Source organism: Bombus huntii, chromosome 7 (assembly GCF_024542735.1).
Source record: "Bombus huntii isolate Logan2020A chromosome 7, iyBomHunt1.1, whole genome shotgun sequence".
Classification (NCBI taxonomy): domain Eukaryota; kingdom Metazoa; phylum Arthropoda; class Insecta; order Hymenoptera; family Apidae; genus Bombus; species Bombus huntii.
This window is the reverse complement of record NC_066244.1, coordinates 16914055-16932958: the sequence shown is the minus strand read 5'-3', so window position 1 is coordinate 16932958 and position 18904 is coordinate 16914055. Positions and strand designations below refer to the sequence as shown.

Here is an 18904-nt window from a genome sequence, read left to right as displayed (position 1 = left end):
CCATATAACGTAATACGTTATAACGTTATACCATATAACGTAATACGTTGTAACTATATACCATATGACGTTATACCATATAACGTAATACGTTATAACGATATACAATATAACGTAATACGTCATAACGTTATATCATATGACGTTATACCATATAAAGTAATACGTTATAACGTTATACCATATAACGTAATACGTTATAACGTTATACCATATAACGTAATACGTTATAACGTTATATCATATGACGTTACACCATATAACGTAATACGTTATAACGTTATACCATATAACGTAATACGTTATAACGTTATACCATATAACGTAATACGTTATACCATATAACGTAATACGTTACAACGTTATACCATATAACGTGATACGTTATAACGTTATAGCATATAACGTAATACGTTATAGCGTTATAGCATATAACGTAATACGTTATAGCGTTATAGCATATAACGTAATACGTTATAACGTTATACCATATAACGTAATACGTTATAACGTTATATCATATAACGTAATGCGTTATAACGTTATACCATATTACCTTATACCATATAACGTTATACCATATAACGTAATACGTTATAACGTTATACCATATGACGTTATACCATATATCGTTATACGTTATAACGTTATACCATATTACGGTATACCATATAACGTAATACGTTATAACTTTGTAGTATCGGGAAGAAGGGCCCAAGAAACGTCGAGCTAACTACAGACAATGTCGCGAGAGCCGAGGCGCTGTCGGCTCCATCGATGCATTACCGGGTCCTTCAGGTAAATAGGTAAATAGTCGAAAGGACCTACGTGACCCTGGCTACGAGCGTCTGTAGAACACGTGTGCGGTGGGCCCAGCAATAGACAATAGAATGCGGCAACGGCCAGAGCGTGAGTCGAAAAGCAGAGAGTGCGAGTCGAGGAGCCGAGTGCGAGCTGAGCGGAGACAGAGGTTGCGAGTGGCGTTGCCGAGAGAGTGTGGATTGCGCTGTTTTCTGTGCGTTTGGCGTGAATAGTTCAGGTTGAACAACAATCGTCTTTTTCTGTCTAATTAACATCTCTATTGTCCACTCGCTTTAAACACATTATATCACGATATTACATATTTTTGGGGGCTCAGCCGGGATTGGACAAGACAGAAAACGAAACGGTTTAACAGAGCTATTCGAGCTAGTTGTGAATTTACCGGTACGCGGTGCGGTAAAAGACGATATCGTTGACGGTTTAAGTTCGTGTAGTGTGAAAAATGGCAAACGTCGGGGACGAGCGATTGTCGGGTGAAGAGGGTTCGACGATGGAGGAGCTGAGGAGTAAGCTCGCGCGAATGAACCTCCCTATATCGGGTGCGAGGTCAGTGCTGATTGCAAGGCTGAATCGGGCGTGTAGGGCTGGACAATCGTGTCCTAAGGGATCGACGGGCGGTGAAGAGCTAACCGGTCAACGAGATCTAGGAAACGTACAGAGAGCTGAGCGTGATTGTAACGAAGATGAAGATGTTGAGAAAATGAATACGAAGGAGTTGAAGGAGCGCCTCGCTAGTTTGGGTTTAAAAACGACGGGAAGAAAAGTAGAATTACGCGCACGGCTACAAGCGGCCATGGATGGTAACGACATATCGTCGGAAGAAGAAAGCGACGACGAAAGTGAGGATGAAGATGACAAGAAAAACGCAAGAGGATACAAGAGAGATACGCGAAGGGTGTATCAGGACCGTGACGAATGTTGTCGAAGGGCATGCGTTGGTTCGACACTGAGTTTTAGAGACGTCGAAGATGCATTAGAGTCGTTTAGTGGCGACAAAGGTGAAAATGTCGAACGATGGTTCGAGTCGTTCGAGGAAGTCGCTGATACGTGCATGTGGTCGGATGGGCAGAAGGCAGTCTACGCCAGGAAGCTGCTGAAGGGATCAGCGAAAATATTCGCGAGCTTCGAGTGTCATGCCAGGACTTGGCATGAGTTGAAGAGGGGGCTAGTGAAAGAATTTTCGAGGAAAGTCAACAGTAGGCAAGTACATCAGAAACTTGAAGAAACGAAAAAGGAGAGTGATGAAGCATGTTTGGCTTACATGTACCGCATGCTCGAAATAGCCAGCCATGTGGACATGGAGGAGGAAGCAAAGGTGGAATACATAGTGGATGGAATAATAGACGGCGAGAACAATAAGGCTGTATTGTACGGCGCTACGTCAATCAAAGAGTTGAGGAAGAGGTTAGTGATGTACGAAGAGCAGAAGAATCGCAGAGCAAAGTCGATTGTGAAGCCGGCTAAAACCCAGAAGAACGGGAAGCCCAGTCAATTTGTAGACGCAATGAAGAAAAGAAGATGCTTCATTTGCGGTAGTGAGGATCATCTAAGTGTTAAGTGTCCTGAGAGGGGAGAAGGTGTTAGGTGTTTCGAGTGCAGCGGATTTGGACATATTGCAGCGAGGTGTACGGCACGACCGAAAGAGACTTGCGTAGTGTCAAGATCCGAAAAAGGGAAGTATGTGAAGGACGTGTCGATAGATGGCTGCAGGTTTGTCTCGTTAGTGGATACAGGTAGTGACTTTACGTTCATACGAGCGGACGAGTATGCGAGGTTAGGATCACCACCTCTGGTTTTGGTTCCGCTGGCAATAGTACCTGGGGCGAGTTTACAAGGGTAATGACGGTCGACGGGTACGACTTTACTGTCACCCTGCATGTTGTCTCGAATAAGGTAATGACAAGACACAGTCTACTCTTAGGTACCGATTTTTTAGACCAGGTAGAGTTGCGAGTCAAACGGGGCGAGGTGACATTTTTACGACTCGACGACCAGACCGACGGTCACGAGGACGCGCCGGATGTACTGAGGGTAAACGCGATAGAACAATCCGACGAGATCGACTTGTCGCATGTACGAGAACCTCATTACCGCGAAGCCATTCGGGATATTATTAAAGAGTATAGGTCGGAGAAGAAGAGAGACGTCGGGATAACCGCGAAAATAGTTCTGAAAAGCGACAAACCGGTAGCGCGAAGACCGCGAAGACTGGCGCCGAGGGGGAACGGGCAGCATGTCGACCAGGTTCAGAAATACCTGAATTCCACCGTAAACAGAAGCACAGGGAAGACTCCTTTCCAGCTACTGGTCGGGGTCGAAATGCAAGTCAGGGAAGAGGCGAAGATTAGAAAGCTGATCGACGAAGAGGGGGCCGCGAGGTTTGAAGAACAACGTCGCGAGCTAAGTGAGGACGCGAAGAAGAAGATCGCCGCAACTCAAGAGGAGAATCGTCGAAGTTACAAGAAAAGAAGAAAGCGTGCGAAGCAGTACCGAAGGAAGGACCCGCACACACCTCGATTTTATGAAACCTTGGGTCCTAAACGCCGAAAGTGACGCATCTGATGACAGCGAGATAGAAGGCAACATCTGAGGGCAGATGTTATTGCAGGATGGCCGAGTGTAGTATCGGGAAGAAGGGCCCAAGAAACGTCGAGCTAACTACAGACAATGTCGCGAGAGCCGAGGCGCTGTCGGCTCCATCGATGCATTACCGGGTCCTTCAGGTAAATAGGTAAATAGTCGAAAGGACCTACGTGACCCTGGCTACGAGCGTCTGTAGAACACGTGTGCGGTGGGCCCAGCAATAGACAATAGAATGCGGCAACGGCCAGAGCGTGAGTCGAAAAGCAGAGAGTGCGAGTCGAGGAGCCGAGTGCGAGCTGAGCGGAGACAGAGGTTGCGAGTGGCGTTGCCGAGAGAGTGTGGATTGCGCTGTTTTCTGTGCGTTTGGCGTGAATAGTTCAGGTTGAACAACAATCGTCTTTTTCTGTCTAATTAACATCTCTATTGTCCACTCGCTTTAAACACATTATATCACGATATTACATATTTTTGGGGGCTCAGCCGGGATTGGACAAGACAGAAAACGAAACGGTTTAACAGAGCTATTCGAGCTAGTTGTGAATTTACCGGTACGCGGTGCGGTAAAAGACGATATCGTTGACGGTTTAAGTTCGTGTAGTGTGAAAAATGGCAAACGTCGGGGACGAGCGATTGTCGGGTGAAGAGGGTTCGACGATGGAGGAGCTGAGGAGTAAGCTCGCGCGAATGAACCTCCCTATATCGGGTGCGAGGTCAGTGCTGATTGCAAGGCTGAATCGGGCGTGTAGGGCTGGACAATCGTGTCCTAAGGGATCGACGGGCGGTGAAGAGCTAACCGGTCAACGAGATCTAGGAAACGTACAGAGAGCTGAGCGTGATTGTAACGAAGATGAAGATGTTGAGAAAATGAATACGAAGGAGTTGAAGGAGCGCCTCGCTAGTTTGGGTTTAAAAACGACGGGAAGAAAAGTAGAATTACGCGCACGGCTACAAGCGGCCATGGATGGTAACGACATATCGTCGGAAGAAGAAAGCGACGACGAAAGTGAGGATGAAGATGACAAGAAAAACGCAAGAGGATACAAGAGAGATACGCGAAGGGTGTATCAGGACCGTGACGAATGTTGTCGAAGGGCATGCGTTGGTTCGACACTGAGTTTTAGAGACGTCGAAGATGCATTAGAGTCGTTTAGTGGCGACAAAGGTGAAAATGTCGAACGATGGTTCGAGTCGTTCGAGGAAGTCGCTGATACGTGCATGTGGTCGGATGGGCAGAAGGCAGTCTACGCCAGGAAGCTGCTGAAGGGATCAGCGAAAATATTCGCGAGCTTCGAGTGTCATGCCAGGACTTGGCATGAGTTGAAGAGGGGGCTAGTGAAAGAATTTTCGAGGAAAGTCAACAGTAGGCAAGTACATCAGAAACTTGAAGAAACGAAAAAGGAGAGTGATGAAGCATGTTTGGCTTACATGTACCGCATGCTCGAAATAGCCAGCCATGTGGACATGGAGGAGGAAGCAAAGGTGGAATACATAGTGGATGGAATAATAGACGGCGAGAACAATAAGGCTGTATTGTACGGCGCTACGTCAATCAAAGAGTTGAGGAAGAGGTTAGTGATGTACGAAGAGCAGAAGAATCGCAGAGCAAAGTCGATTGTGAAGCCGGCTAAAACCCAGAAGAACGGGAAGCCCAGTCAATTTGTAGACGCAATGAAGAAAAGAAGATGCTTCATTTGCGGTAGTGAGGATCATCTAAGTGTTAAGTGTCCTGAGAGGGGAGAAGGTGTTAGGTGTTTCGAGTGCAGCGGATTTGGACATATTGCAGCGAGGTGTACGGCACGACCGAAAGAGACTTGCGTAGTGTCAAGATCCGAAAAAGGGAAGTATGTGAAGGACGTGTCGATAGATGGCTGCAGGTTTGTCTCGTTAGTGGATACAGGTAGTGACTTTACGTTCATACGAGCGGACGAGTATGCGAGGTTAGGATCACCACCTCTGGTTTTGGTTCCGCTGGCAATAGTACCTGGGGCGAGTTTACAAGGGTAATGACGGTCGACGGGTACGACTTTACTGTCACCCTGCATGTTGTCTCGAATAAGGTAATGACAAGACACAGTCTACTCTTAGGTACCGATTTTTTAGACCAGGTAGAGTTGCGAGTCAAACGGGGCGAGGTGACATTTTTACGACTCGACGACCAGACCGACGGTCACGAGGACGCGCCGGATGTACTGAGGGTAAACGCGATAGAACAATCCGACGAGATCGACTTGTCGCATGTACGAGAACCTCATTACCGCGAAGCCATTCGGGATATTATTAAAGAGTATAGGTCGGAGAAGAAGAGAGACGTCGGGATAACCGCGAAAATAGTTCTGAAAAGCGACAAACCGGTAGCGCGAAGACCGCGAAGACTGGCGCCGAGGGGGAACGGGCAGCATGTCGACCAGGTTCAGAAATACCTGAATTCCACCGTAAACAGAAGCACAGGGAAGACTCCTTTCCAGCTACTGGTCGGGGTCGAAATGCAAGTCAGGGAAGAGGCGAAGATTAGAAAGCTGATCGACGAAGAGGGGGCCGCGAGGTTTGAAGAACAACGTCGCGAGCTAAGTGAGGACGCGAAGAAGAAGATCGCCGCAACTCAAGAGGAGAATCGTCGAAGTTACAAGAAAAGAAGAAAGCGTGCGAAGCAGTACCGAAGGAAGGACCCGCACACACCTCGATTTTATGAAACCTTGGGTCCTAAACGCCGAAAGTGACGCATCTGATGACAGCGAGATAGAAGGCAACATCTGAGGGCAGATGTTATTGCAGGATGGCCGAGTGTAGTATCGGGAAGAAGGGCCCAAGAAACGTCGAGCTAACTACAGACAATGTCGCGAGAGCCGAGGCGCTGTCGGCTCCATCGATGCATTACCGGGTCCTTCAGGTAAATAGGTAAATAGTCGAAAGGACCTACGTGACCCTGGCTACGAGCGTCTGTAGAACACGTGTGCGGTGGGCCCAGCAATAGACAATAGAATGCGGCAACGGCCAGAGCGTGAGTCGAAAAGCAGAGAGTGCGAGTCGAGGAGCCGAGTGCGAGCTGAGCGGAGACAGAGGTTGCGAGTGGCGTTGCCGAGAGAGTGTGGATTGCGCTGTTTTCTGTGCGTTTGGCGTGAATAGTTCAGGTTGAACAACAATCGTCTTTTTCTGTCTAATTAACATCTCTATTGTCCACTCGCTTTAAACACATTATATCACGATATTACATATTTTTGGGGGCTCAGCCGGGATTGGACAAGACAGAAAACGAAACGGTTTAACAGAGCTATTCGAGCTAGTTGTGAATTTACCGGTACGCGGTGCGGTAAAAGACGATATCGTTGACGGTTTAAGTTCGTGTAGTGTGAAAAATGGCAAACGTCGGGGACGAGCGATTGTCGGGTGAAGAGGGTTCGACGATGGAGGAGCTGAGGAGTAAGCTCGCGCGAATGAACCTCCCTATATCGGGTGCGAGGTCAGTGCTGATTGCAAGGCTGAATCGGGCGTGTAGGGCTGGACAATCGTGTCCTAAGGGATCGACGGGCGGTGAAGAGCTAACCGGTCAACGAGATCTAGGAAACGTACAGAGAGCTGAGCGTGATTGTAACGAAGATGAAGATGTTGAGAAAATGAATACGAAGGAGTTGAAGGAGCGCCTCGCTAGTTTGGGTTTAAAAACGACGGGAAGAAAAGTAGAATTACGCGCACGGCTACAAGCGGCCATGGATGGTAACGACATATCGTCGGAAGAAGAAAGCGACGACGAAAGTGAGGATGAAGATGACAAGAAAAACGCAAGAGGATACAAGAGAGATACGCGAAGGGTGTATCAGGACCGTGACGAATGTTGTCGAAGGGCATGCGTTGGTTCGACACTGAGTTTTAGAGACGTCGAAGATGCATTAGAGTCGTTTAGTGGCGACAAAGGTGAAAATGTCGAACGATGGTTCGAGTCGTTCGAGGAAGTCGCTGATACGTGCATGTGGTCGGATGGGCAGAAGGCAGTCTACGCCAGGAAGCTGCTGAAGGGATCAGCGAAAATATTCGCGAGCTTCGAGTGTCATGCCAGGACTTGGCATGAGTTGAAGAGGGGGCTAGTGAAAGAATTTTCGAGGAAAGTCAACAGTAGGCAAGTACATCAGAAACTTGAAGAAACGAAAAAGGAGAGTGATGAAGCATGTTTGGCTTACATGTACCGCATGCTCGAAATAGCCAGCCATGTGGACATGGAGGAGGAAGCAAAGGTGGAATACATAGTGGATGGAATAATAGACGGCGAGAACAATAAGGCTGTATTGTACGGCGCTACGTCAATCAAAGAGTTGAGGAAGAGGTTAGTGATGTACGAAGAGCAGAAGAATCGCAGAGCAAAGTCGATTGTGAAGCCGGCTAAAACCCAGAAGAACGGGAAGCCCAGTCAATTTGTAGACGCAATGAAGAAAAGAAGATGCTCCATTTGCGGTAGTGAGGATCATCTAAGGGTTAAGTGCCCGGAGAAAGGAAAAGGTATGAAGTGTTTCAAATGCAACGAGTTTGGACATGTGGCGGCGAATTGCACAGCGCGACAAGTAAAGACTTACGTAATCTCAAGACCGGGGAGGAAGAAGTACGTAAAGGACGTGTCGATAGATGGCTGCAGGTTCGTCTCGTTAGTGGATACAGGTAGTGACCTTACGTTCATACGAGCGGATGAGTATGCGAGGTTAGGTTCACCACCTCTGGGAAACTGCAAACTTAGGTTTGATGGTTTTGGGTCCGCTGGCAATAGTACCTGGGGCGAGTTTACAAGGGTAATGACGGTCGACGGGTACGACTTTACTGTCACCCTGCATGTTGTCTCGAATAAGGTAATGACAAGACACAGTCTACTCTTAGGTACCGATTTTTTAGACCAGGTAGAGTTGCGAGTCAAACGGGGCGAGGTGACATTTTTACGACTCGACGACCAGACCGACGGTCACGAGGACGCGCCGGATGTACTGAGGGTAAACGCGATAGAACAATCCGACGAGATCGACTTGTCGCATGTACGAGAACCTCATTACCGCGAAGCCATTCGGGATATTATTAAAGAGTATAGGTCGGAGAAGAAGAGAGACGTCGGGATAACCGCGAAAATAGTTCTGAAAAGCGACAAACCGGTAGCGCGAAGACCGCGAAGACTGGCGCCGAGGGGGAACGGGCAGCATGTCGACCAGGTTCAGAAATACCTGAATTCCACCGTAAACAGAAGCACAGGGAAGACTCCTTTCCAGCTACTGGTCGGGGTCGAAATGCAAGTCAGGGAAGAGGCGAAGATTAGAAAGCTGATCGACGAAGAGGGGGCCGCGAGGTTTGAAGAACAACGTCGCGAGCTAAGTGAGGACGCGAAGAAGAAGATCGCCGCAACTCAAGAGGAGAATCGTCGAAGTTACAAGAAAAGAAGAAAGCGTGCGAAGCAGTACCGAAGGAAGGACCCGCACACACCTCGATTTTATGAAACCTTGGGTCCTAAACGCCGAAAGTGACGCATCTGATGACAGCGAGATAGAAGGCAACATCTGAGGGCAGATGTTATTGCAGGATGGCCGAGTGTAGTATCGGGAAGAAGGGCCCAAGAAACGTCGAGCTAACTACAGACAATGTCGCGAGAGCCGAGGCGCTGTCGGCTCCATCGATGCATTACCGGGTCCTTCAGGTAAATAGGTAAATAGTCGAAAGGACCTACGTGACCCTGGCTACGAGCGTCTGTAGAACACGTGTGCGGTGGGCCCAGCAATAGACAATAGAATGCGGCAACGGCCAGAGCGTGAGTCGAAAAGCAGAGAGTGCGAGTCGAGGAGCCGAGTGCGAGCTGAGCGGAGACAGAGGTTGCGAGTGGCGTTGCCGAGAGAGTGTGGATTGCGCTGTTTTCTGTGCGTTTGGCGTGAATAGTTCAGGTTGAACAACAATCGTCTTTTTCTGTCTAATTAACATCTCTATTGTCCACTCTCTTTAAACACATTATATCACGATATTACAACTTTATACCATATGACGTTATACCATATAACGTAATACGTTATAACGTTATACCATATAACGTAATACGTTATAACGTTATACCATATAACGTAATACGTTATAACGTTATACCATATAACGTAATACGTTATAACTATATACCATATGACGTTATACCATATAACGTAATACGTTATAACGATATACAATATAACGTAATATGTTATAACGTTATATCATATGACGTTATACCATATAAAGTAATACGTTATAACGTTATACCATATAACGTAATACGTTATAACGTTATACCATATAACGTAATACGTTATAACGTTATACCATATAACGTAATACGTTATAGCGTTATAGCATATAACGTAATACGTTATAACGTTATACCATATAACGTAATACGTTATAACGTTATACCATATAACGTAATACGTTATAACGTTATATCATATAACGTATTACGTTATAACGTTATATCATATAACGTAATACGTTATAACGTTATACCATATTACGGTATACCATATAACGTAATACGTTATAACTTTATACCATATGACGTTATACCATATAACGTAATACGTTATAACGTTATAGCATATAACGTAATACGTTATAACGTTATACCAGATAACGTAATACGTTATAGCGTTATAGCATATAACGTAATACGTTATAGCGTTATAGCATATAACGTAATACGTTATAGCGTTATACCATATAACGTAATACGTTATAACGTTATATCATATAACGTAATACGTTATAACGTTATATCATATAACGTAATACGTTATAACGTTATATCATATAACGTAATACGTTATAACGTTATACCATATACCGTAATACGTTATAGCGATATACCATATAACGTAATACGTTATAACATTATACTATATGACGTTACACCATATAACGTAATACGTTATAACGTTATACCATATAACGTAATACGTTATAACGTTATACCATATAACGTAATACGTTATAACGTTATACCATATGACGTTATACCATATGTCGTAAACCTTATAACGTTATACCTTATAACGTTATACCATATAACGTAATACGTTATAACGTTATACCATATGACGTTATACCATATATCGTTATACGTTATAACGTTATACCATATCACGTTATACCATATAACGTAAAACGTCATAACGTTATAGCATATATCGTAATACGTTATAACGTTATACCATATAACGTAATACGTTATAACGTTATAAGATATAACGTAATACGTAATAACGTTATATCATATAACGTAATACGTTATAACGTTATATCATATAACGTAATACGTTATAACGTTATACCATATAACGTAATACGTTATAACGTTATACCATATAACGTAATACGTTATGACGTTATACCATATAACGTAATACGTTATAACGTTATACCATATAACGTAATACGTTATAACTATATACCATATGACGTTATACCATATAACGTAATACGTTATAACGATATACGATATAACGTAATACGTTATAACGTTATATCATATGACGTTATTCCATATAAAGTAATACGTTATAACGTTATACCATATAACGTAATACGTTATAACGTTATACCATATAACGTAATACGTTATAACGTTATATCATATGACGTTACACCATATAACGTAATACGTTATAACGTTATACCATATAACGTAATACGTTATAACGTTATACCATATAACGTAATACGTTATACCAAATAACGTAATACGTTATAACGTTATACCATATAACGTAATACGTTATAACGTTATAGCATATAACGTAATACGTTATAACGTTATACCATATAACGTAATACGTTATAACGTTATAACATATAACGTAATACGTTATAACGTTATCCCATATAACGTAATACGTTCTAACGTTATGCCATATAACGTAATACGTTATAACGTTATACCAGATAACGTAATACGTTATAGCGTTATAGCATATAACGTAATACGTTATAGCGTTATAGCATATAACGTAATACGTTATAGCGTTATACCATATAACGTAATACGTTATAACGTTATACCATATAACGTAATACGTTATAACGTTATATCATATAACGTAATACGTTATAACGTTATACCATATAACGTAATACGTTATAGCGTTATAGCATATAACGTAATACGTTATAACGTTATACCATATAACGTAATACGTTATAACGTTATACCATATAACGTAATACGTTATAGCGTTATAGCATATAACGTAATACGTTATAACGTTATACCATATAACGTAATACGTTATAACGTTATACCATATAACGTAATACGTTATAACGTTATATCATATAACGTATTACGTTATAACGTTATATCATATAACGTAATACGTTATAACGTTATACCATATTACGGTATACCATATAACGTAATACGTTATAACTTTATACCATATGACGTTATACCATATAACGTAATACGTTATAACGTTATACCAGATAACGTAATACGTTATAGCGTTATAGCATATAACGTAATACGTTATAGCGTTATACCATATAACGTAATACGTTATAGCGTTATACCATATAACGTAATACGTTATAACGTTATACCATATAACGTAATACGTTATAACGTTATATCATATAACGTAATACGTTATAACGTTATATCATATAACGTAATACGTTATAACGTTATACCATATACCGTAATACGTTATAGCGATATACCATATAACGTAATACGTTATAACATTATACTATATGACGTTACACCATATAACGTAATACGTTATAACGTTATACCATATAACGTAATACGTTATAACGTTATACCATATAACGTAATACGTTATAACGTTATACCATATAACGTAATACGTTATAACGTTATACCATATAACGTAATACGTTATAACGTTATAGCATATAACGTAATACGTTATAACGTTATACCATATAACGTAATACGTTATAACGTTATACCATATAACGTAATACGTTATAACGTTATACCATATTACGGTATACCATATAACGTAATACGTTATAACTTTATACCATATAACGTAATACGTTATAGCTTTATACCATATGACGTTATACCATATAACGTAATACGTTATATCGTTATACCATATAACGTAATACGTTATAACGTTATACCATATGACGTTATACCATATGTCGTAAACCTTATAACGTTATACCTTATAACGTTATACCATATAACGTAATACGTTATAACGTTATACCATATGACGTTATACCATATATCGTTATACGTTATAACGTTATACCATATCACGTTATACCATATAACGTAATACGTTATAACGTTGTATGATATAACGCAAAACGTCATTTCGTTATACCATATAACGTAAGACGCCATTTCGTTATACCATATAACGTAATACGTTATGACGTTATACCATATAACGTAATACGGTATAACGTTATGCCATATAACGTAAAACGTCATTTCGTTATAACATATAATGTAATACGTTATAACGTTATACCATGTAACGTAATACGTTATAACGTTATACCATATAACGTAATACGTTATAAAGATGTACCATATAACGTAAAACGCCATTTCGTTATTCCATATAACGTAATACGGTATAACGTTATACCATATAACGTTAAACGTCACTTCGTTATACCATATAACGTAATACGTTATGACGTTATACATCATAACGTAATACGTTATAACGTTACACCCTATAACGTAAAACGTCATTTCGTTATATCATATAACGTAGTACGTTATAGCGTTATACCATGTAACGTAATACGTTATAACGTTACACCATATAACGTAATACGGTATAACGTTATACCATATAACGTAAAACGTCATTCCGTTATACCATATAACGTAATACGTTATAACGTTATACCATATAACGTAATACGTTTTAAAGTTGTACCATATAACGTAATACGTTATAACGTTGTACGATATAACGTAAAACGTCATTTCGTTATACCATATAACGTAATACGTTATAACGTTATACCATATAACGTAAAACGTCATTCCGTTATACCATATAACGTAATACGTTATAAAGTTGTACCATACAACGTAAAACGCCATTTCGTTAGACCATATAACGTAATACGTTATAACGTTATACCATATAACGTAATACGTTATAACGTTGTACCATATAACGTAATACGTTATAACGTTATACCATATAACGTAATACGTTATAACGTTATACCATATAACGTAATACGTTATACCAAATAACGTAATACGTTATAACGTTATACCATATAACGTAATACGTTATAACGTTATAGCATATAACGTAATACGTTATAACGTTATACCATATAACGTAATACGTTATAACGTTATAACATATAACGTAATACGTTATAACGTTATCCCATATAACGTAATACGTTCTAACGTTATGCCATATAACGTAATACGTTATAACGTTATACCAGATAACGTAATACGTTATAGCGTTATAGCATATAACGTAATACGTTATAGCGTTATAGCATATAACGTAATACGTTATAGCGTTATACCATATAACGTAATACGTTATAACGTTATACCATATAACGTAATACGTTATAACGTTATATCATATAACGTAATACGTTATAACGTTATACCATATAACGTAATACGTTATAGCGTTATAGCATATAACGTAATACGTTATAACGTTATACCATATAACGTAATACGTTATAACGTTATACCATATAACGTAATACGTTATAGCGTTATAGCATATAACGTAATACGTTATAACGTTATACCATATAACGTAATACGTTATAACGTTATACCATATAACGTAATACGTTATAACGTTATATCATATAACGTATTACGTTATAACGTTATATCATATAACGTAATACGTTATAACGTTATACCATATTACGGTATACCATATAACGTAATACGTTATAACTTTATACCATATGACGTTATACCATATAACGTAATACGTTATAACGTTATACCAGATAACGTAATACGTTATAGCGTTATAGCATATAACGTAATACGTTATAGCGTTATACCATATAACGTAATACGTTATAGCGTTATACCATATAACGTAATACGTTATAACGTTATACCATATAACGTAATACGTTATAACGTTATATCATATAACGTAATACGTTATAACGTTATATCATATAACGTAATACGTTATAACGTTATACCATATACCGTAATACGTTATAGCGATATACCATATAACGTAATACGTTATAACATTATACTATATGACGTTACACCATATAACGTAATACGTTATAACGTTATACCATATAACGTAATACGTTATAACGTTATACCATATAACGTAATACGTTATAACGTTATACCATATAACGTAATACGTTATAACGTTATACCATATAACGTAATACGTTATAACGTTATAGCATATAACGTAATACGTTATAACGTTATACCATATAACGTAATACGTTATAACGTTATACCATATAACGTAATACGTTATAACGTTATACCATATTACGGTATACCATATAACGTAATACGTTATAACTTTATACCATATAACGTAATACGTTATAGCTTTATACCATATGACGTTATACCATATAACGTAATACGTTATATCGTTATACCATATAACGTAATACGTTATAACGTTATACCATATGACGTTATACCATATGTCGTAAACCTTATAACGTTATACCTTATAACGTTATACCATATAACGTAATACGTTATAACGTTATACCATATGACGTTATACCATATATCGTTATACGTTATAACGTTATACCATATCACGTTATACCATATAACGTAATACGTTATAACGTTGTATGATATAACGCAAAACGTCATTTCGTTATACCATATAACGTAAGACGCCATTTCGTTATACCATATAACGTAATACGTTATGACGTTATACCATATAACGTAATACGGTATAACGTTATGCCATATAACGTAAAACGTCATTTCGTTATAACATATAATGTAATACGTTATAACGTTATACCATGTAACGTAATACGTTATAACGTTATACCATATAACGTAATACGTTATAAAGATGTACCATATAACGTAAAACGCCATTTCGTTATTCCATATAACGTAATACGGTATAACGTTATACCATATAACGTTAAACGTCACTTCGTTATACCATATAACGTAATACGTTATGACGTTATACATCATAACGTAATACGTTATAACGTTACACCCTATAACGTAAAACGTCATTTCGTTATATCATATAACGTAGTACGTTATAGCGTTATACCATGTAACGTAATACGTTATAACGTTACACCATATAACGTAATACGGTATAACGTTATACCATATAACGTAAAACGTCATTCCGTTATACCATATAACGTAATACGTTATAACGTTATACCATATAACGTAATACGTTTTAAAGTTGTACCATATAACGTAATACGTTATAACGTTGTACGATATAACGTAAAACGTCATTTCGTTATACCATATAACGTAATACGTTATAACGTTATACCATATAACGTAAAACGTCATTCCGTTATACCATATAACGTAATACGTTATAAAGTTGTACCATACAACGTAAAACGCCATTTCGTTAGACCATATAACGTAATACGTTATAACGTTATACCATATAACGTAATACGTTATAACGTTGTACCATATAACGTAATACGATACAACGTTGTACGATATAACGCAAAACGTCATTTCGTTATACCATATAACGTAATACGTTATAACGTTATACCATATAACGTAAAACGTCATTTCGTTATATCATATAACGTAATACGTTATAACGTTATACCATATAACGTAATACGTTATAACGTTATACCATATAACGTAATACGTTATAACGTTATACCATATTACGGTATACCATATAACGTAATACGTTATAACTTTATACCATATAACGTAATACGTTATAGCTTTATACCATATGACGTTATACCATATAACGTAATACGTTATATCGTTATACCATATAACGTAATACGTTATAACGTTATACCATATGACGTTATACCATATGTCGTAAACCTTATAACGTTATACCTTATAACGTTATACCATATAACGTAATACGTTATAACGTTATACCATATGACGTTATACCATATATCGTTATACGTTATAACGTTATACCATATCACGTTATACCATATAACGTAATACGTTATACCAAATAACGTAATACGTTATAACGTTATACCATATAACGTAATACGTTATAACGTTATAGCATATAACGTAATACGTTATAGCGTTATAGCATATAACGTAATACGTTATAACGTTATACCATATAACGTAATACGTTATAACGTTATACCATATAACGTAATACGTTATAACGTTATATCATATAACGTAATACGTTATAACGTTATATCATATGACGTTATACCATATAACGTAATACGTTATAACGTTATACCATATAACGTATTACGTTATAACGTTACACCATATAACGTAATACGTTATAACTTTATAGCATATGACGTTACACCATATAACGTAATACGTTATAACGTTATACCATATAACGTATTACGTTATAACGTTACACCATATAACGTAATACGTTATAACTTTATAGCATATGACGTTACACCATATAACGTAATACGTTATAACGTTATACCATATAACTTAATACGTTATAACTTTATATCATATGATGTTATACCATATAACGTAATACGTTATAACGTTATACCATATAACGCAATACGTTATAACGTTATACCATATAACGTAATACGTTATAACGTTATACCATATAACGTAATACGTTATAACGTTACACCATATAACGTAACACGTTATAACGTTATACCATATTACGGTATACCATATAACGTAATACGTTATAACGTTATATCATATGACGTTATACCATATAACGTAATACGTTATAACGTTATACCATATAACGTAATACGTTATAACGTTACACCATATAACGTAATACGTTATAACTTTATACCATATGACGTTATACCATATAACGTAATAAGTTATAACGTTATACAATATAACGTAATACGTTATAACGTTATACCATATAACTTAATACGTTATAACTTTATATCATATGATGTTATACCATATAACGTAATACGTTATAACGTTATACCAAATAACGTAATACGTTATAACGTTATACCATATAACGTAATACGTTATAACGTTATACCATATAACGTAATACGTCATAACGTTATATCATATAACGTAATACGTTATAACGTTATACCATATTACGGTATACCATATAACGTAATACGTTATAACGTTATATCATATGACGTTATACCATATAACGTAATACGTTCTAACGTTATACCATATAACGTAATACGTTATAACGTTACACCATTTAACGTAATTCGTTATAACGTTATACCATATAACGTAATACATTATAACGTCATACCATATAACGTAATACGTTATATCTTTATACCATATGAAGTTATACCATATACCGTAATACGTTATAGCGATATACCATATAACGTAATACGTTATAACATTATACTATATGACGTTACACCATATAACGTAATACGTTATAACGTTATACCATATAACGTAATACGTTATAACGTTATACCATATAACGTAATACGTTATAACGTTATACCATATGACGTTATACCATATGTCGTAAACCTTATAACGTTATACCTTATAACGTTATACCATATAACGTAATACGTTATAACGTTATACCATATGACGTTATACCATATATCGTTATACGTTATAACGTTATACCATATCACGTTATACCATATAACGTAAAACGTCATAACGTTATAGCATATATCGTAATACGTTATAACGTTATACCATATAACGTAATACGTTATAACGTTATAAGATATAACGTAATACGTAATAACGTTATATCATATAACGTAATACGTTATAACGTTATATCATATAACGTAATACGTTATAACGTTATACCATATAACGTAATACGTTATAACGTTATACCATATAACGTAATACGTTATGACGTTATACCATATAACGTAATACGTTATAACGTTATACCATATAACGTAATACGTTATAACTATATACCATATGACGTTATACCATATAACGTAATACGTTATAACGATATACGATATAACGTAATACGTTATAACGTTATATCATATGACGTTATTCCATATAAAGTAATACGTTATAACGTTATACCATATAACGTAATACGTTATAACGTTATACCATATAACGTAATACGTTATAACGTTATATCATATGACGTTACACCATATAACGTAATACGTTATAACGTTATACCATATAACGTAATACGTTATAACGTTATACCATATAACGTAATACGTTATACCAAATAACGTAATACGTTATAACGTTATACCATATAACGTAATACGTTATAACGTTATAGCATATAACGTAATACGTTATAACGTTATACCATAT

General features: G+C 38.0%; 2 protein-coding genes across 2 annotated transcripts; both read left to right on the top strand.

The window, feature by feature from the left end:
- Nucleotides 1-1104: 1104 nt before the first annotated feature.
- On the top strand, nucleotides 1105-5409 carry LOC126867396 (kinesin-like protein KIF21B). Its single transcript, XM_050621813.1, has 2 exons — nucleotides 1105-1246; nucleotides 3995-5409. The coding sequence occupies exon 2, from the start codon at nucleotides 4012-4014 to the stop codon at nucleotides 5407-5409; it is 1398 nt and encodes a 465-aa protein (XP_050477770.1). The 5' UTR covers nucleotides 1105-1246; nucleotides 3995-4011.
- LOC126867395 (uncharacterized) lies at nucleotides 3849-8894 on the top strand. The gene is made up of 2 exons (XM_050621812.1): nucleotides 3849-3993; nucleotides 6742-8894. Exon 2 carries the CDS (start codon nucleotides 6759-6761, stop codon nucleotides 8892-8894), a length of 2136 nt encoding a protein of 711 aa, XP_050477769.1. The 5' UTR covers nucleotides 3849-3993; nucleotides 6742-6758.
- The last annotated feature ends 10010 nt before the right edge of the window (nucleotides 8895-18904 follow it).

Excerpts from the sequence above, each read along its gene's own strand:
- LOC126867396 (XM_050621813.1), top strand. The coding sequence starts at position 4,012 with ATGGCAAACGTCGGGGACGAGCGATTGTCGGGTGAAGAGGGTTCGACG.
- LOC126867395 (XM_050621812.1), top strand. The coding sequence starts at position 6,759 with ATGGCAAACGTCGGGGACGAGCGATTGTCGGGTGAAGAGGGTTCGACG.